This window comes from Palaemon carinicauda, chromosome 38, assembly GCF_036898095.1.
Source record: "Palaemon carinicauda isolate YSFRI2023 chromosome 38, ASM3689809v2, whole genome shotgun sequence".
Lineage (NCBI taxonomy): Eukaryota > Metazoa > Arthropoda > Malacostraca > Decapoda > Palaemonidae > Palaemon > Palaemon carinicauda.
Window position 1 is genome coordinate 5,411,022 of NC_090762.1, and position 21,202 is coordinate 5,432,223.

Below are 21,202 nucleotides of genomic sequence, written 5' to 3' on the forward strand. Positions count from 1 at the left end.
TAGTAATATTATTACTAGCAAACCTACAACCCTAGTTGGAAAAGCAAGGTGCTATAATCCCAGGGGCTCAAACAAAGGAAAAGTAACCCAGTGAGGAAAAGAAATAAGAAAATAAATAGAAATACATGAGAGGTAATAATTGATACAGTACAGTATGAAATATTTTAAGATCAATAGAAACATGAAGATAGATCGTTCATATATAGACTATGAAGAGAGACTTATGTCAGCCTGTTCAACATAAAAACATTAGCTGTCAGTTTGAACTTTCAAAATTTCACCGATTTAACTGGCCAATTTGGACGATCGTTTCACAATCTGGTCACAGCTAGAATAAAACTTCTAGAATACTGTGTATTATTGAGCATTATCATGTAGAGGGCATGACTTAATATTGATTATTGTTAAAAAAGTAGCAATTTTTTTGCCTAAAATTTTGTTTTGAGAAATCAGGCTTGTATTTAAGTTTTTTTTTTAGAGATTAGTTAAATATACCGTAGTATGCATAAGTATGGACTTTTAGCTGTAATTTTCCTCACTAATGGGAATCATAAGGATATAATCATCATATTTCAGGGTTATTTAGTAAGTGGTGGGGAGCCCCATCCCTTAAATCCAGAAATATATACGCTACATGTACATGGAGAAAGCGAATGATAGAGTTGATAGGGAAGCGATGTGGAATGTGATAAGGTTATATGGAATTGGTGGAAGGATGATGCAAGCAGTGAAAAGTTTCTACAAAGGTAGTACAGCATGTGTTTAGGTTAGGAAATGAAGTGAGCGAGTGGTTTCCAGTGAGAGTGGGGCTGTGATAGGAATGTGTGATGTCGCCATGGTTGTTCAATTTTTTTGTTGATGGAGTGGTGAGAAAGGTGAATGCTCGAGTGTTTGGTCGAGGATTGAAACTGATACACGAGAGAGATCGGGCATGGGAGATAAATCAGTTGTTGTTTGCAAATGATACTGTACTGGTTGCAGACTGAAGAGAAGCTTAGTCGATTAGTGACAGGGTATGGGAGAGAAGGAAGTTGAGAGTTAAGGTGGGTAAGAGTAAGGTTATGAGATGCACAAGAAAGGAAGGTGGTGCAAGGTAGAATGTCATGTTGAATGGAGAGTTACTTGAGGAAGTAGATCAGTTTAAGTACTTGGGGTCTGTTGTTGCAGCAAATGGTGGAGTGGAAGTAGATTTATGTCAGAGAGTGAATGAAGGATGCAAAGTGTTGGGAGCAATGAAGTGAGTGGTAAAGAATAGATGGTTAGGCATGAATGTAAAGAGAGTTCTGTATGAGAAAGTGATTGTACCAACTGTGATGAATGGATCGGAGTTGTGGGGAATGAAAGTGACGGAGAGACAGAAATTGAATGTGTTTGAGATGAAGCATCTGAGGAGTATGGCTGATGTATCTCATTTAGATAGGGTTAGGAATGTAGTGAGGGTAAGAACAGGTGTAAGAAATTATTTAGCAGCTAGAATGGATATGAATGTGAAGACTGTCTGCTAAAGAAGGTAATGAATGCAAGAGTTGATGGGAGAAGTACAAGAGGAAGGCCAAGGTTTGGCTAGATGGATGGATTGAAGAAAGCTGTGGGTAATAGGAGGATAGATATGAGAGGCAAGAGAGCGTGCTAGAAAAAGGAATGAATGGCAAGCGATTGTGACGTAGTTCCAGTATGCGCTGCTGCTTCCCCTGGTCGCCTTGGATGACTGCAGAGGTAGCAGCAGTAAGGGATTCAGCGTATGAAACTTCATCTGTGGTGGATAACGGGGGAGAGTGGGCTATGGCACCCTAGAAGTACCAGCCAATTTCTGCTGAATCCCTCATCAGGCTGAGAGGAGAGGAGAGAGGGAAAGTCCCCTTCTGTTCATTTGTTTGATGTTGGCTACCCCCAAAATTGGGGGAAGTGTCTTGGTAAATAGAGATAGATAGTATCAAATGCCCCATGAGAAAGATGTTGGTGTTATAACATATTCTCCTTTGTTTATTTATTTTGGCAAATTTTGCTCTTTAGGCATATTTAGTTACCATCTCTGACACTTAATGCATCTTTTAGCATACCTATAACATAAAAATTGTACATATATAAATGAGCAGATGAAGAAGTATGACAAATATGCCTTAAAGAGACATACAGCGAACAAGTACTGTACTGTGATAATTTTGAAGGCACTATTATTGTGAAATTAAGTGTACACTTTTGTATATCTAAATGTAATTTAAAGATTTTTTTATATTTTACTGTCTTATACACTTTATTGTATAAACTTGTTTTCATAGTACTGTAGTATGGATTTAAACTAAATCCTATTATTAAGATTTTTTTATTTAAAGAAAAAATTTTCTTCAGAATTCAGTGGAGGGCAATAGGCCTACCGTTCCACCCCTTCAGAGGACGACATCATCTTCAGGCGGTTCCTTGAAACGAACCATTTCATTATCAGGCACTGCAGGTGTTATACAAGCACGTCAGACCGAGTATAAAATGGCAGCATTGGCGGCAAAAAAGCGCGGTGACAAAGAAGCTGCAGTTTACTTTATGAGGGTTATGAAACGTTTTGAGCCACTGATAGCTGCTGCTGAGAGCGGTCAGGTTATAGATTTGGCATCCTTGCCTGGCCCTCCTGGGGATACTGTTCCACAAGCAAGCACTGCCCCTGCACCTGCTCCTCCAGCACAAAGTAAAGAAGGTGAGGAGTAAAGACTGTAATTTTTAGATCTCAAAGAACAGTAGTTTGGAATTCCCATTGAGATCTGATACTTGGGCCATATTCATAGGCTAGATTGTGTAGTGTCAATTGTGGGATTGTGGGCGATTTATTAGAAAGTTGTTGTTCACCAGTCTTTAATCTATTGCCAGATATGTGTTTTAGGTAAATATTCTATGTGAGTACAGTATGTATATACAGTATGCATATTTAGTTCCTATACAGTACTGTATTAAGCCTTATGACAAATTTGCACATTATTTTACTATTTTTTCTGTAGCTATTAGGTAAGACAATTTGTTTGCGTCATCCTGTGTATGAGAATTCCCATACTGTAATTTTTTAATAAGAAAATAAGAAATAAGAATGTACATGAAATTATTATTATTATTATTATTATTATTATTATTATTATTATTATTATTATTATTATTATTAGCTAAGGTACAACCCTAGTTAGAAGAGCAAGATGCTAAAGGCCCAAGGGCTCCAACAGGGAAAAATAGCCCAGTTAGGAAAGGAAATAAGGCAATAAAGAAACAATGTTAGAAATAATTAACAATTAATGAAATATTTGAAAGACAGTAACAACATCAAAACAGATATTTCATATATAAACTATAAGAAGACTTATGTCAGTCTGTTCAACAGAAAAACATTTGCTGTAAGTTTGAACCTTTGAAGTTCTACCGATTCAACTACAGTACCCAATTAGGAAGATCATTGCACAACTTGGTCACAGCTGGAATAAAACTTCCAGAATACTGTGTAGTATTGAGCTTCATGATGGAGAAGGCCTGACAATTAGAATTAACTGCATGCCTAATATTACAAACAGGATGGAACTGCCCGGAAAGATCTGAATGTAAAAAATGATCAGAAATAGGAAAAATCTTATGCTACATGCATAACTAACTAATTGAACGATGGTGCCAGTGATTAATATCTTGATCAGGAATAAGAAATAGTAAAATAGTGAAATAGTAAAATTAATTTGTATAAGCGCTTCCATTGACTATAACTTTTAGATTGTAGAAGATGGTATCCATCTCAGTAAATGTAAATGAAAAAAATATTGGAAGACGAGCAGCATGATGTTCTTGTAAGATGTAGTTTAAACAGAATACTGTACATGAATGAAAACTAGTTTGTTTCTACAAGAATACAAGCCATTGTTCTTTAATAGGAGTATGTCTTCAGTGAGCTAGGATGGCTGTTTAAACTTTTAACGAGGTAAATATATTTGCTGGCGTGTGGTGGGTAAGCCCTGCCCACTCACCAGGTAGAATAGCCCTCGCTTTTCTTTTGGCTGCAGACAAGTATGGACATAATTCTCTGCTGCTTTTAAACAGGCTGCTTAACCTAGTTTTCTTTCTCTTCAGAGTAATTGTGTTTCCTGTTTTGAATGGCAACTCCATGAGCAGGCCTGAGGTGAATCCCCATCAACTTTTTCTCTTTTGCAGCAGGCATTACAGTTCACAGTCATCACCTTGGGACTAGTGAGGGGGGGTGTGGCCTCATCGTCAGTGAGAGAAGTTCGCAAAGATGCCAACGAGCAAATCTTTGTTGTCTTAACAATGTCTAAGATGATGCTAAAGAAGCTCTAAAGCTCATTTTCTTCTTCGAGTTCAAAAACTATTGTGTCTCCTTCAGGATCCTCCGGGGCTTGGTACTCAAGAATTTGTAAGAAAGGAGACCTGCCTTGCCTTCGGGTCTTGCTTTGAACGAGGCAGATGTATTATCTTCCCCCAGATAAAGTAATACACCTCTGCCTCTCTTAAAGTATGCCCATATGATGACAACTCTCTTAAGGACCTAGACCCTAGGATGTTAGTGCTTTCCCTAGGAATTGATGGCATCCTGTCAGCAAAGAAATTTCAGAGATATTAATATACACTAGGACTCTGTAGTCTTCTCTTGAAGTGCCCTTGTCTTTGAGTGTACCACCTGCAGAGGAGCAACGTAATGGGGTGCCTTTTGACAAGTCCTGACCTGCTGTGGAGGGGGAATTTGTTTCTTTGCCCACCACAGTTGTGTTGCTGCTAGCCCGAAAATCTTTAACATCAGCGAAGAGTGATCATCGAGAACCGAAGCTTACTCGCTCACCTTCCCCTTCCCACCTCAATTGTTCCTGTGTTCATCCTCACCTGTTGCTGAGCCTTTGGACATGATGCCTGCAGCCCTGTTGACAACAGTCATCGAATCTGGAATGGTCTATGTTATGCGATTTATTTTGCATGTGACCAGTCTGTTTCCAGAGATCCTCCACCATGCCAAGATTGCCTTTCACAACGATGTCTACCAATACGTCATGGCAACAGGGTTACATAACAGGTTATACCCCAAGGCTGTTCTCAACGCTGCTCTTCAGAGCAGCAAGAGTCCTTGTCACGCTTGGATGATGATTGTCCGAGTCCTTCTTCTGCAAGGACAGGCACTCGGTGGATGTGCCCTCTAGCTTTTCAGTGCCATGCTCCCCCTCCTACCCCTCAGAAACCAAGGCACCCCATACTTCTTTGTCCTCGGAGGGCAAGAAAGCATGGAGCAACTCGGCCTCTGAAGGGTAGTCCGAGCAACATTTGTCAGTTACTTCAACCACTGCGGAGTAACTCCCTGGCTCCATTCACTGGCCGGTGCACGAGCATGCCAAAGGAAAGAGTGAGCTTTTAGTGGTTTGTGCTATGTCACCCCCATGAGTTGAAGGGGGGGAAGGATTTTCGGGAAGTTGTCAACCCTATGGAATCCAGCATCCTGAGACAGAGTATACTTTCATCAAGGTCCTCACCCACATCTGTGAGTTCAATGACTGCAAGGTCTTCCATAGAGCCCATCAAAGGCCTGATGATAGCCATTAATTAACACATAGGTGCCTCTCAAGATTCAAGATCCACCCTTGAATTACAGTGGTTGGTTCTTGCCCATGCAGTGCTTGATAGGGTCAGATCTCAGATCTCAAGTCAGAAGAATTCCCTATGCTCTAGCTCCTCGAACTTGGTTCTACCTCAAGTACTCTCTACCCCCAGATTCTATGTGCCGGAAGAAGTGAATCCATTGCCTCTTCCGATTATTCCACTAGTAGTAGTGGTGGCAGCAGGGACCCCAGCAGAGAAACTCGAGCACGTGCGCACTTCATTCTTGGCCTCTGAGATAGCAAGTATAGTGCTTGCAGCTATCAGGGACGAAGGCTTCATGGTTTCTGAGGACCTTAAGGATACATATTTTCAAATACAAATTCATTGGTCCAACAGAAAGTACTTCCACTTTGTCCTTGAGGGAGTTGTGAATTATTTCAAAGGCCTGGGCTTTGTCAGGTATTCACATGAGTGCTCACTCTTCTCAGATTGGGCCCATTTGAACGGGATTCATCTCTTCTGAGGCATCTCGATAATTTGCTGATCCTGTTATCCTCAAAGAGACAGTTGCTCCTGGATTGAGACAGACTATATTCCTTTTCCCACAATCTGGGGATCCTGGTCAATCGGAAGAAGTAAAGTTTCATGCTCAAGCAAAGGGATGGATTACCACTGTATGCTGATAGACATGGCAGCAGCGAGAGTCTCTCCATCAGATGATCTTATCAACAGATTCAGGGAGATATATCAACTATTCCTGATCATTCAAAGACTTCCAGTTCATCAGTGGCAACGTCTTGCTGCAGTGATGTCTAAAGCATCCCTGGTCCACAGCCACCAATTGCTCGGAAAAAGAGATACTGTATCTAGGATTGTTGCTGAATGACGAAAACTTCCTCAGGGTTAGTTCCACTTGACTTCCCGCCCCTGGAGATGTTGCTGTTCTTAGAACCAGATAGTTTTGGTATCAGGGTCTGCAGAAAAGAAACTTCTGCACATCAACCTGTTGGAAATGCAAGCAGCTCTTCTAGCCTTGCAAGTTTTCCATCAGAGTTTGATAGTGCACTTGGTAACCTTCATGGGTAACACTACCATAGTGGCCTACATCAATAAACAGGGAGGTGCACTTTCAAACTTCATCTGTAAGTTGGCCAAGCAGGAACACACTTGGGTGTTCAACAACGCAGAGAAGTTGTTAGCAAGGCTTACCACTGGAAAGAGGAATGTTCTAGCAGACATGCTCAACCATTGGGGCAAGTGGTAGAATCAAATTGGTCCCCATTGGTAGACTTTTTTGCCATCTGGCTGAACAAGAAGCTTCCAGTTTTCTGCTCTCGGGTTCCAGACCCATCTTCAGCGATTAAGAAGCCTTCCAAAATTCATCAGACAACGTGGATGCTTACACCTTCCAATCCGTCTGCCTGATACATCGATTAGTCAAGAGACTGTTGATGATATTAAACCTCAGGGTGACCCTGGGGGCTCCCTAGGGGTCTCAAGCCTAATGATTTTTAGCTCTGCTGATTATACTCGTTGAAGTAGCTTACCGAGAGTCTCCCCTAATTGCACAACCTCCTCTGTCAGTCCCATCTGCAAAGGTACTGCAACTCATTGGCATCCCTGTCACTTCACAGGTGACAACTATCGAACATTTCCTCTTAAGCTAAAGGATTTCTGCAAGGCAGGATCCTCGGTGACAGTCTCCCAAGAGAAGTGGGGCATTTTCTACTAATGGTGTTATAGACAGAATACTTCTCTGGTTGGAACTTCTGTGTGATCGATTGCTGATTTCCTCATCTACCTTTGTAGGGAGAAGCTCTTCTCATTCTTTACAGTGAAAAGCAATCGTTTGACCTTGAGCCAGGTTATCAGACTGAAGAGCTTAGACCTTTCCTCTTGGTGGCAGTTCTTAATGCTGATGAGGAGCTTCAAGCAGTCTTGTCTCCCCAAAGAACTTAGGTCCTCAGAATGGGATGTCATGAGAGTTCTCAGCTCTCTCAAGCAGTCTCTCTACAAACCCTTAGTGCTGTGCTTTGTGGAAATTCAGATTATTGTATATTCGGCTGGAAAACATCTATATTTCATGTTTCAAATAGTTCTTTTAATGAAAACAATTTGTTTTATTTTTAAAAAATACTTTTGATACATTTACACAAGCGCTTCCAGTCCTGTACGCAATCCTTCTCTGACGTGGATACCTATTTCAATAATTCCAGGAAGAGCTATTTTAGTATCCCATATACAGTATTACCACCATTTTCTGTGATGTCCTAAATACATAGGTTATCAGTTATCTTATAATTCTCTGGTTTTCGTAAACATTTTCTGCACATCTCTCCTAAGTTATGTTCATTGTATTTCTTTGTCTGCTTGTTTATATATTTACAATTTTTAAAATTGATTTGTTTTTTTCCTAATTCTACAAACCCAAGTCCTTCAAGTTTACACTGCCCAACTCAACCACGTAGCAAGTTAAAGTAAAAATGAGGGTTTCTCTACCTGGCAAGTGGTCAGGGTCTACCTTCCACCTGTCAGTAATTATATCGTCGTTTAAAGGGAAAACTGCTGTTCTAGGTTTGCTGAAGTTATACTCCTATTAAAAGACTCGGGTTTTTATAGTTAGAAAAAATACGAATTAATTTTAAACTTTTTTTATATCTCAAGGTTTGAATTATTCAAGGATCATATCCAGTACAGTACATACTGCATACTATGTATCTCAGTGCATTAAAACTTAACCTTCACAACACTTGGTTATACCTGTATTATTTAATATTGTTTTCAGTCATAGTTTGGAATCAATGTAATTGTAAAATATGATTTCTGATTCAATATATTATTTTTGTAGGGATATAGCGTGATGAAATACTGAAAAGAATATCCTCACTTTGTTAAATTTGACAGTCTTATAATGAATTACTGTAGATGCTTTTAGATACAGTAGTTATTAATCACATGCTGTCCTCAGAACCACCAAGCAGTGTTCCTGAAGGGCCAAATACTCCAGCTGGAGATGTTCCTAATGCTTCTGGAGTTGCAGCACCAACGTCTGTATTAGAGGCTCTCGAGCAGCGCTTGGCTAAATACACGGAGCAAAGAGACAAAGCAAAGGTATGTGGACATTTTTTTTTCTGGGGTTTTACTTTTGCTTAGCAAGCAATGTCATCAAATAGATTAGAATGTGATTTTTGTTTAAGAATAAGTATTAATGCAAATGTAAATTTTTAAACATAAGACTTACCTGGTAGTTGTATATATAGCTTAGTCTCTGACATCATGCTATGTATATAACTACCAGGTAAGTATGTTAAAAAATTTATTTTATAATGAAAATAAAATTTTTAAACATAAGACTTTCCTGGTAGTTATATATATAGTGTGACGTCAGAGACTAAGCTATTATATATAACTACCAGGTTAGTATGTTCAAAAATTTATTTTATGATGAAAATAACATTTTTGGCAGTAAATTTCATTATAAGATTCATCATGTAAATAGCAAGAGAGATTTATGGTGGCTGGTTATAAAAACAACAAAACCCACACCCCGGAATCTTTCTTACTGGCAAAACTCTATTCAGTACAAACTTTCTCCTTTCTTTATTGTTATAGAACTAGACTCTAGGATAGAATAATGTCCTTATATCGATATTAAAACTAACAGCATTAAAAAAATATATAAAAAACCAAGAGGAAGGCCAAGGTTTGGGTGGATGGATGGTGTGAAGAAAGCTCTGGGTGATAGGAGGATAGATGTGAGAGAGGCAAGAGAGCGTGCTAGAAATAGGAATGAATGGCGAGCGATTGTGACGCAGTTCCGGTAGGCCCTGCTGCTTCCTCCGGTGCCTTAGATGACCGCGGAGGTAGCAGCAGTAGGGGACTCAGCAGTATGAAGCTTCATCTGTGGTGGAAAATGTGGGAGGTTGGGCTGTGGCACCCTAGCAGTACCAGCTGAACTCGGCTGAGTCCCTGGTTAGGCTGGAGGAACGTAGAGAGTAGAGGTCCCCTTTTTTGTTTTGTTTCTTGTTGATGTCGGCTACCCCCCAAAATTGGGGGAAGTGCCTTGGTATATGGATGGATGGATAACTAAAGCATATGAAAACACAAAAAGTCAAGTTAAGTCTCCCAAGTGCCCCAATCACAGTTTCTTCACATCCTATGGCAGCCAAAGCTAAGCCAGGCTGGCTGGCCGATTCTATACTGTAGGGAAATCTCATATGTTTTAAAAGATACGTTATTATTTTATTACAAAGCTATTTTATTTATATACTGTATATATATTCCACTATTTCTGATATGCCACTATGTGATGATTCTGCTATTGTGACCATATGCCGCATGCCAGACCACCTTTGTTATTATCTATGTTATTTATATTTTTTCCCTTGAATTTCATCTATCTTCATCATTTTCTGCCTGTGTATTCCTTTTCTGATTATTTTTCTATTGTGTAATATTGTAATCTAGGGGTTGGGGAGAGATATGTGATGTGACAAACTAGTTGTATGCAAGAATAGTTGCAGTTGGGCAGCAGCTCATTGGCAGCACCCAGGCATCTGCCCAGCAATCTTTAACTGATCTCAACAGTATAAAGAACCTCTGTGCTTGTGTACCATTCTTCCTTCAAGACATCCAACAGACTGTGTTTCCTTTAACAATTAGCATATCAGTAAATTTACTTTCTTGTGTAAGACCAAGATTTATTTAGTAAATTTTAAGGAAAAATTTGTACCTTCATTAACTGTAAAAATATATTTTAATATAATACTGAACTTTGGAGCTGGGATCTCTAAAACGTCGGACATCTTCCAAAAAACACAAAACAACACAGAGCAAAACAAACATGTCTGACCAACGCAAGTGCTGAGGAGGAAAAAGGATAGGGGGTAGGGAGATGTAGGGGTAGAGAGGGGGCATGTCGATGAAGGAGAGGTCTAATTGGTGAGGGATCTATGGTCGTGGTTCAATCACGCCCCAGTTTTCTATGCCGACACTCAATGAGTGAGCGAGCTAGGTTTATTCCTGGCATTCCATGCATCTCTTTTTTTCTCTGGTATATTCAGCAATATCTATGCCTTAGAAAAGGTGCTAGAGGAGCATTTCACTGGGCGACACAGGTTCCTCGCCCAGAAATAGATTTTTCCTTCGTCAAAATCCCTCTTTTTCAGTATACTTGTAGAAGATCATATGATGCATGAGCCAAAATCTTTGATGTTGATGTGAAGAGTTTTAGAAGTACTGTATCCAATACAAACTGTAAGGTTTCTGAAGGATATTCAAATGGGTAGTGAAACCTTTAAATAAAAAAAATATGTTTTTTTTGACAGAGTGAAGAGAATTCTCGAAAGGAACGCATGAACCAACGAATCATGAAGCAGTACCAGGATGCTATTAAATACCATAAAGCTGGAAAACCTGTGGAATATGATGAACTCCCAACGCCTCCTGGTATGCAATTCTGTTTTCACGAGAATAAGTATTCACAGAGAAGTGCTGGTATATAATTAGTAATTTATCTTGATTTGCAATGATAATATGGTATAGAAGGAATTCTAATTATTGTTATGCATATCATGAGTGATTTTTTTTTTTTCTCTCTCAAGAAGTCTACTTGCTAATTGTATTAAGACAAGTACAATGCTATACTGTACTGAGTTTGTGTGTGTGTTACTTTTTATGTGGTGGTGATTAACCCACAGTTGCAGTGCCCAACTTGTAACTCAATCTTGATATCTTTGTGCTGCTGCTATTTACAATATGGAACCATGTTATCAGTCCTAATATAAGTTCATGGTTTTGTTGTTTGGGGCAACAGTTCTGTTATTGGCAAATTTTTTTCCTTAAACAATTTATTTATCTATTTCTATATTTACCAAGAATTTAAACAGGTGCGAGTGGCTCCTAAAACTATGAAGTTAAAAGGAAAATAGATATGTATATAATTAGATTTAGTTCCTACATGTAATACACACCATCGACCTTTGATATAAGCATAACTTCACCTGAATATGGTCGTTAAACTTTAACAGGGTAAATAATGGTTGACTCTCAGGTGGGAGGTAAGCTCTGCCCACTCAACAGGTAGAGCAAACCTCATTTTGACTTCAGATACAACTTTGAACACAAGTACTTTACTCTGTCCATAATCTTGCTAATTAATCTTTTTGCTTTCTCTTTCCTGAGTGTTTTTGAGCTTGTTTTTGGATGGCTTCCCCAAGATCAGGCACGTGGCTTTGCCAAGGTTAGGCCAGCTGTCATTTAGGCTGGTATAAGAGCAAGCCGGAGGTAGATTGTTCTTTTTGCAGGTTCATGTATGTTCAGAGGCATCCCCTCATGAAATATGTAGGGCGTGACCTCCCTTCAATGGATGAAGTTTCTTCGACATCCAACTTGGCAATACCCAAGCTGATGCTGAAGAAACTATAGCTCCTTCTTCCCTTCTTTTGGAACTAATTCTGCTGTGTCTCCTTCAGATTCCTCTGGGGCTCGGTCCGTAGGAATTTGTAAGAAGGGAGGCTGCCTTGCCCTATGGAGTGCTTTGAAGGAGTTGGGAGTTTTGTCTTCCTGCCAATGAAGGCATTAATCCCCCTGCCTCTCTCCAAATACTCCTGTTGTGCTTCCTGTTGATGACTTAGATCTAAGTAAGTTGTGGCCTTTCCTAAATGTTCATGGTGCTCCATCTGCTGGGAGGCCTCTCGAGGTGCTAGCTGCCACAAGGCCTTAAGTCTCCTGTTGCTATGCCCTCTTTGGCAGAAGCTGTGGAGTTTTCTGTGTTATCGTCTGCTGCAGAGAGGTTGCCAACAGCCTGGAAATCCTTGACATTGGAGAAGAATAATGAGGGAAACAAAGAACATGCTCTTGTATTCCCATCATCTCTCCAGTTCCTGTGCCTTCATCATTGCCTGCTGACATTTCAGAGGTGATGGCTGGCGCCTCCAAGAAGATGAAGAGGTTGCCATAAGATTGTGTTCACTACATGCATGATCACCTCGACCACAATCACCACACGCATGATCCCCAGCAGCAGGTAGGTAGCAGGTCTCATTCTTTGCGGTCTCCACTTCATAGATTTCTCGCATTTGGTCTCCACACTCCAGGTTTCCAGGTTCTTGTCAAGAGTGGAGCCTAGATGTCACTTGTTCCTGATCCTTGTCATGCTTGAACCCTAGTTTAGCATTTGGTGAACCAGTGGGTTAACTGGGTCCTCAAGAGAAGAGACAAGGTTCTGCTCTTTCAATCTCAACCAGGTTAAGCCAGATAGGGAGGTAGAAGAAGGAAGGGATAAGGGGACGTCCCCCTCCAGTTGCCACGAGTGGGAGGATCACTGTTAAGCCATTGAACAGCGTGGCAGCGACATGGAGCCAAAAATTGGGTGGTAGCCTATAAGTCCTCCGGGATAGATACATACTTCCTTACATCAGGGATCTCCCTCCGTTCCATCACTATCTTGGGAGAGGTGATAACAATCATGGACAAGAACGGACTATAATTTCTCAAAGACGAGTCTCCTGGTTTCTTCTATCAGCTGTTCCTTGTGGGAAAGTCAGGGGTGATGGAAACCAGACATCAACCTCTCTTCTCAGAACAAGGTTGTTCTGTGAACTCCATTAAGGATAGTAATGGTGAGCACAGTTCATGTTGCCATAAGGAAGGACAACTTCATGCTTTCTATGGACTCGAAGGACATTTACTTTCTACATTCTTGGACCCATTGGAATGGGCTTCAAGTTTTGATGTATCTAAACAATTGATCCAGTCTTCAAGGAAGCAGTTGCTCCAGTATTGACACAAACTCCTTTCCTTTTGCCATGATCTGGGAATCATAATCAATCAGGAGAAGTCATCTCATGCCAAAAGAAGGATGGAGTACCTGGGAATTGTGATAGACACAGCAACAGCGCGAGTCTTCCCATCATACTATCGCATCAACAGACTTAGGGAGATTTCCGGCTCTTTAGTGACAACGTCCTTGGACATCTTTTGTCTTTGGGAAGCTCATGCCAAACAGGTGCTTCCTCCAGAGATTGTTTCAGTGGTGTCCGAAGCATCAACGATCCTCCTCACTTGTTGGTTCTTATGGCACCAGAAGCAAGAGAAGATCTGGAGTGGTGTGTGTGACAAAATCCTTGTTGGAAGTTCCTCCAGGAATTCTGATGTTCACAGTCATACTCAAGGCAGAGTAGGGTGCCCACCTGAGGAACCAGCCTGGGTCAGATCTGTGGTCAAAAGAAGAAAAGTATCTGTTTCAATCTGCTGAAAATGTAAGCTGTGCTTTTAGCTCTGTAAACTCTTCAACAGAGTTTAATAGGGCACTTGTTAGCCTTGATGAGCAACAGCTCTTCCGTGATAGCCTATGTCAGCAAGAAAGGAGGAACTGTCATACAGTTCCTCTCAAGTTAGCCAAACATGCAAACACTTGGGCATTCAACGATCCAGTAGAGATGCCTGCAAGGTTTACTCCAGGCTAGAAGAATGTTGTAGCAAACACTCTCAGTTGCCAGGTGCAGGTGGTAGAAGTGGAGTGATTGCTCCTTTATTGGGTGGTGGAAAGGCTTCTTGCATGTATAGGGGCCCCATCGATTGGTTTGCTCATCATCCAACCGAATAGAAACTTTTAGTGTTTTAATCACCAATCCCAGACCCATTGGCACTGACAGAGGATATCTCCAACATCCCTAACTACCCCATATGTCCCAATCTTCTCTGTCAGCCCCCTCTGCAGAGGTACCAAGGTTCAGTGGCATCCCTGTCACTTCAGGGGAGGTGACTATCCAGTATTTCCTCTAAGCAAACGGCTTTTCGCGAGGCACTGTACATGACTTGCTTGGATATTTGCAGAAGTCTTCTGCACCCATCATCAGGGTAAATGGGTGATCTTCTGCCATTGGTGTCAGGGAAGAGATACTTCTCCAGTCAGAGCCTCTCTGCAATTTATAGCTCATTTGTTTTTCTTCCTTTGCCAAAAGATGCTCCTCTCATTCCCAGCGGTGAAAGGCTATCGCTCAGCCTTGAGCCAGGTCTTTAGATGAAGAGCCTGGATCTATCCTCTGTGTGTGTCCATGTAGTTTAGGAGTTTCGAACAATCTTCCCCGCCTAGAGAACTCAGGCACCGTAATAGGACATCATGAGAGTTCTCAGCTCCCTGAAGTGTCCACCATACAAACTCATGAGGAGAGCATCGGATCAAGATCTGACACTCAAGGCTGTCTCCTGCTTGTCTTAGACACGTCGTAAAGGGCAAGTGAGTTGTGTGGCATCTCATATGCCAGAAGTCATTCCGAGGGATGAAAGAAGGTTTCCTTTTTTTATTTGTCCCAGAGTTTATGGTGAAAACCCAGAATCCCGTTGTCCATGACTCGTGGTTTGAGTCCTTCTCCATTTCATCTCCCAGATTGTAACCTGCGAATGGAATGACCTGTTTCTGTGTTTTGTTAGGACACTGGCGTTATCTAAAGAGAACTCAACGCTTCAGACTAGGAGCGCCAAAGGTTATTCCTGAGTGCTAGGGGGTTAAAGACACTGATAACCAAGAACAGTTTCTTTCTGACTTTCTAAGACCATCAATTGTGCTTATGTTGTTTCTTGGGATTCCATGATCGAACCGTCTTAGAATGCAGGCTCTTGAAGTCAGTGGTGAAGAATCTGCCCTCGGTTAGATTTCGCCAGTCATCTCTATTTTGAGCTTTTAGTTCAATACTTCTCCATTCATCAACTCCTACTTCATGCTTCATAGTCCTCAGCCATGTAAGCCTGGGTCTTCCAACCCTTCTAGTGCCTTGTAGAGCCCCACTGAAGATTTGGTGAACTAATCTCTGTTGGGGAGTGCAAAGAGCATGCCCATACCATCTTCATCTATCCCTCGTTATGATCTCATCCACATATGGTACTCGAGTAATCTCTCATAGTTTCATTTCTAATCTTGTCCTGCCATTTAATTCCCAATATCCTTCTGAGGGCTTTGTTCTCAAATGTACTAAACTTACTGGAGATTGTGTTCATTGTCATACCGTGGCTCATTTCCATATAGTCACACCAATCTTGCGAAACTGATGTATAGTTTGATTTTTATATGTAATTTCAGGCAATTTGATTTCCAAATTTTACTTAACCTAGCCATTGTCTGATTTGCTTTTTTCAATATTTCACTAAACTCTAATTCCAAAGACCCTATATTGGAAATCATAATTCCTAATTACTTGAATAATTCTACCTTGTTAATCCTTTCTCCTTCCAATAATATTTCATCTTCCATTACATACTCTGTTCTCAGCATCTGTCTTTCTTCTTTCTTCTATTTATCTATTCATCTTGAGCCCAACCTCCTGTGAAATTTCATGCATTCTCGTAAGCAAGCATTTTAAATCCTGTGGTGTTCTGCTAATAAGGACAGCATCATCAGCATACTCTAGGTCAGCTAATTTCCCATCACCAATTCAGTCCAATCCTTCTCCACCATCTCCGATTGTTCTATGCATTACAAAATCCATGAGGAGGATAAACATCATGGATGGCAACGCATTCCCTTGGAGTATTCAGCTGTTCACTGGAAATTTATTTGATAAGGCTCCATTAACTTTAACTTTGCACTTCCTATGCTCATGAACAGACTTAATCAAATTCACATATTTAAGAGGAATTCCATGATAACACAGGACTCTCCACAAAATTGACTGGTGCACACTATCAAAGCATTTTTTCATAGTTCACAAATGCCATCAAAAGGGGATTTCTATATTCTACGTATTGCTGTACATGCCTCAAAATGAAATTTTGGTCAGTGCAACTTTTCATTACAATTGTATTTCATTGAAGTATCTCCCCCATTCTCCTAGTCAAGGAAATAGATTCTTCAGTGACCACCTTAACAGTTCTCAGGCAGGAACATAGTCTAACACCTGTAATATATTCATGCTTTGGTATATGGGAGGTTTGTAGAAATCATGACTTTTGCTCCTCTATAGGACAAAAGTACATCGGACTTCGTTCCTCCACAGGACCAAAGTTCATCAACATTTCTGGGGTTAGTTAACCCTTTTACCCCCAGGCTCTTTGGAAATTTCCAACCCTTAACCCCCAGGGTGTTATTTTTTTCCCAGCACATTTTGCAGTATATTTTTTTTAAATTGCTCTAACAGCCTTAATTTTTGTCATAGAGAGGTCAGGTTGGTCTCATTCTCTTGGAAAATGCCTGAATTTTTTCAAAAAATTATCAAAAATATGAAAAAAAAAATTTTTATAGCATTTTTTTTTGCAAGGACGTACCGGTACGTCCATGGGGGTAAAGGGATGGGTTTTGTGAAACGTACCAGTACGTCCTTTGGGGGTAAAAGGGTTAACCAGCCAGATTGGTTATAGGTCGGGACATCTGCCCTTCTGAGGATGAATCTCCTATTAAAAGTTGATGGTTTGTGTTATGTGTAGAAACAAATCATAAATTTTTCAAGTAATTTGTATTTTTCCTAACTATACAAGCCTGAGACCTTTAAGTTACACTGTTTGCTTCAACCACCCCTCAAGTCCTAATTTAAAGGTCAAATTAAGGTTTGCTCTACTTGCTGGGTGGCCGGTGCCTACTTTCCTCCAACATAGGTAGTAGGTTGGCCATGGCACCAGCCACCCAATAAGATACTACCACTAGAGAGTTATTGGGTCCTTTGACTGGCCAGACAGTAGTACATTGGATCCCTCTCCTTGATTACAACTGTTTTTCCTTTGCCTACACTTACACTGAATAGCCTGGCCAGTTCTTTCTACATTCTCCTCTGTCCTCATACACCTGACAACATTAAGATTACAAAACAATTCTTCTTTGCTCAAGGGGTTAACTACTACACTGTAAATTTTCAGTGGCTACTCTCCTCTTGAAAAGGTTGGAAGAGACTCTATAGCTCTGATCAGCAGCTCTTCTAGGAGTAGGGAACTCCAAAATCAAACAATTGTTCTCCAGTCTTGGATAGTGTCGTAGTATCTGTACCATGGTCTTCCTCTGTCCTGGAGTAGAGTTTTCTTGCTTGAGGGTAAACTCAGGCATACTATTCTCTCATCATTTCAGGTCGCTTCAACATTGTTAGTGATCTTAAGATATTTTATATTGTCATTCATTACTTATTATAGCCTAAATAGTTTGTTTATTTCCTTTCCTCACTGGGCCATTTTCCCTGTTGGAGCCTTCGGGCTTGAAGCATCCTGCTTCTCCAATTAGGGTTGTACCTTAGCAAGTAATAATAATAATAATAATAATAATAATAATAATAATAATAATAATAATAATAACAACCGTCAACCATTGTTGACCTTATTGAAAGTTTAATGGCCGTTTCAAGCTTTGCAGAAGTCCTACTTCTATTAAAGGTATGAAGTTTGTATACTGTAGTTAGGAAAATTAGAAATCACTTAAATTTTATTATTATTTTTGCAGTTCTGTACTGTATACCACTCATTTAGCCACTACTTTGTCCTAATATATTCATAGCTTTTTTGTAAATTTTGACCCTTTCATATCCCCTTGTTGAACTTAGTATATTGTTCATTGTTTAAATCAATCTTTACATTATAGCATTGTTTTCTTCTGCTTTACTCCTCGTTCCCTGTGGTTATGATTGTTTTATAATACTGTATTGATTTTCTTTTCCGTGAAGGTATTTTATGTACATGATAGTTTGTCAATATTAAGACTGTTGATAAGAATTACTCTTTTTTTCTAGGGTTTCCTCCAATACCAGTTGGTGGAAGCAAACCAGCTCCTTCACCAGCTGCACCAGTGCCAGCAGCCCCTTCTGCTGATGCAGAGGGTTCATCGCCACCAAAGCAGCCACGTGTAGCTGCTCCACAGCCACCTGCTGCACAAAAAGCTCCGGCTCCAACACCCAATGGTAATTTTAGGTTTTGGGAAGTTTTAAATTGCTCATGAATTTTGTTGCCTCTGTTACACTCCCAGACTTAAACATCTCTTTCTTTTAGAAAATGCAGTTTTATGTAATTCACTTTTTAAATCTTCAATAGATAAAAAAAAAAAAATTTAAACCTTTTTCTTCTAACCTAGTTCGCAATGCACCCCAGTCAAGAGTGGAGAAACAGCTTGCTTTCTTAGTCAAGAGGCAAGGACAATTCAAGCAAGCAGCCTTGGAAGCCAAGAAGCGAGGGGAAATAGAGCAGGCCAAAGAATACTTGCGAATGAGTAAAGGATTTGACCAGCTCATTGAAGCTACCAAAGGGGGATTACCTGTTGATATGAATACAGTGAGTATGGTTTTTTTCAATATTAATCTTACCCGATGATCATGTAGCTGTCAACTCTGTTGCCCGACAGAAATCTACGGTCGGGATACGCCAGCGATCGCTATACAGGTGGGGGTGTACACAACAGCGCCATCTGTGAGCAGGTACTCAAGTACTTCTTGTCAACAAGAACTCAATTTTTCCTCTGTCGTGCCTCCGGCTAGACCTACTTGGATACGCTGTTGATTCTGGAGTTATTGTTCACGATTTGGTGATGTATTTGCTCTAGAGTTTAGCCTTTGCTATTCAGGAAGCTTTATCTTTAGCTTAGCAAGCTTTTGGAATTAATTTGAATTAATTATGGTGACGAAGAGAGTATGGACTCTCTTTCACTTTTAAATGGCCGACCCTTCCCTTAGACGGAAGTGTTGGTGTCGAAGAGAGTATAGACTCTCTTTCACTTTTTATTTTATATCTCTCCGCCATTTATAGGCCTCTTCGATTAACTTTCCTTAAAAAAAAAAAAAAAAAAAAATATGCGACCTTTCCTAATAGTAGGCGGTCCTTACTTGGAACCGAAGTTAATTAACATTGAGCTCGTCATATCGTTTTCCTGTTAAGAATTTATGCTATTTTAATTTTATGTTTTTGAAAGAATTTCTTTGATAAGTCTCGTACTGTTTTCAAAGTTGAACTAACGTTTTGTTTAGTCTCCGCAGTTGTTGACGTTCAGAACGTTCAACTTGCGCTCTATCGTTACGATAGAGAGAGAGTATTCACGGTTTCACGTTGCAGTAAGAGTAAACCGATTCTAGCGTTTCGTTCATCCTTTCTTAGCTTAAATGGTTTTAATTCTAATAAAGGAACTTTTTATTTGGGAAACCTTTCAGTTTTTTTTCCTTTAACAAATAATATGTTTTAACGATATATATAATTGGGCTCATCTCTCAGGTTCTAAGTCAAGAGAGAGAGAGAGAGAGAGAGATAGAGACGGAGGGAGAGAGAGGAGGATAAACGTTTCGTTCAAACGGGTAACGTTGTTCTCGTTTTTTTTTTTGCTCTTCTCCCTAGTCGATAGAGGGGAAGAAGGTAAAACGTTTCTAGAGTTTTATTCTTGTTCCCAGGCTTTATGCGGTGAGAGATTTTAAACGTAGTTTATTTGATCTAGTGTTTAGTCTCTTTTCCAGCCACTGAATTCTTTATCTTTCATTATGTTTTTCTGTTACATTGTAATACTGTTTTCGCAATTACTACCTTTTAATGAAGGATAGGATTGCGTGTTTCAGGTACAAACCACTTAAAGTTTCGAGTTCAGTGAAATAAGTGCAAACAGAAAATCAAAAGTGATAAAGTGATATGCGCAAAGTGTTACAGTGTTGCGTTCGAGGGTTCGTCTGTTCGTGCCAGTGGTTCACCTAGTCCGATACCTCTTACAAGCTCCCAAGCCCAGGGGAGAAGTAATGTCGAAGGACTTATGGGTTCCTCAGGCCTTGATCGACGAACAGACGTTTCCCTCTGTGGTTTCGGGTGTATCTACACACGTTGCCGACGTGATCACCCCACCCACACAAAGACGAGAGAGCCCATTTATTCCTCGTCTGCGGAAGAGGTTTCTCGCAGAAACCATGGACCAAATCTTGCAGCTTTTAAGTGCAAGTCGGTCCCTTCCGCGCAAGTCCAACGGCCTAGGTGTAGCCACTGGGTCAGTTCGGACTCGCTGCAGTACGACAACTGCACACCTCCTAAGAGAGGCTAGGTGGTACCGCAACAGGCAGTAACTCCGTCTGTTGCCGCACCAGCTGTTTTAGACTCTCAGTCACAACGGACAGTAGCTCCGTTTGTTGTTGTCTTTCATAGACCCTAGTGGTCCATGCTGCAGACTATACAGTCTCAGCTTGCTCCTTCATGCAGGAGTATCATGCTGGAAGGTTGACAATGCAGCCTGTTTACCTACAACCCGCCGAGGTTGTGCGCTCAGCAGATACTGCGGCTGCCTGCTCCCACACCTGTGAGAGCTCCACCGATGCGCAGTCCTCACTGCCAGACGCATGTTCTTGCTGCACCATCTGCTAACATGCGTGAGCTGCCGCATCAAGAGTTGCCGGGTTCCAGCACTATGCGGCATTCTCCTCAGCCCATGCAGCATGCTCTGCAGACCTTACAGCATGCTCCGCATACCATGCAGCATGAGCCGCATACCATGCAGCATGAGCCGCATTCCATGCAGCATGAGCCGCATGCCTTACCTCATGCTCTGCATACCATACCGCATGCTCTGCATACCTTACAGCATGCTCTGCATACCTTACAGCATGCTCTGCATTCCTTACAGCATGCTCTGCATTCCTTACAGCATGCTCTGCATACCTTACAGCATGCTCTGCATACCTTACAGCATGCTCTGCATACCTTACAGCATGCTCTG

At 40.8% G+C, this 21,202-nt stretch overlaps 1 protein-coding gene across 1 annotated transcript in view; it reads left to right on the forward strand.

The window, feature by feature from the left end:
* Nucleotides 1-21,202, forward strand: part of l(2)gd1 (lethal (2) giant discs 1) — a 62,613-nt gene that overhangs the window by 16,972 nt on the left and 24,439 nt on the right. Inside the window, exons 6-10 of the mRNA XM_068361853.1 lie at nt 2,350-2,689; nt 8,528-8,670; nt 10,887-11,007; nt 18,264-18,431; nt 18,602-18,798. Of these exons, the coding sequence (XP_068217954.1) occupies nt 2,350-2,689; nt 8,528-8,670; nt 10,887-11,007; nt 18,264-18,431; nt 18,602-18,798 (969 nt within the window). The remainder of the gene's footprint in view (nt 1-2,349; nt 2,690-8,527; nt 8,671-10,886; nt 11,008-18,263; nt 18,432-18,601; nt 18,799-21,202) is intronic.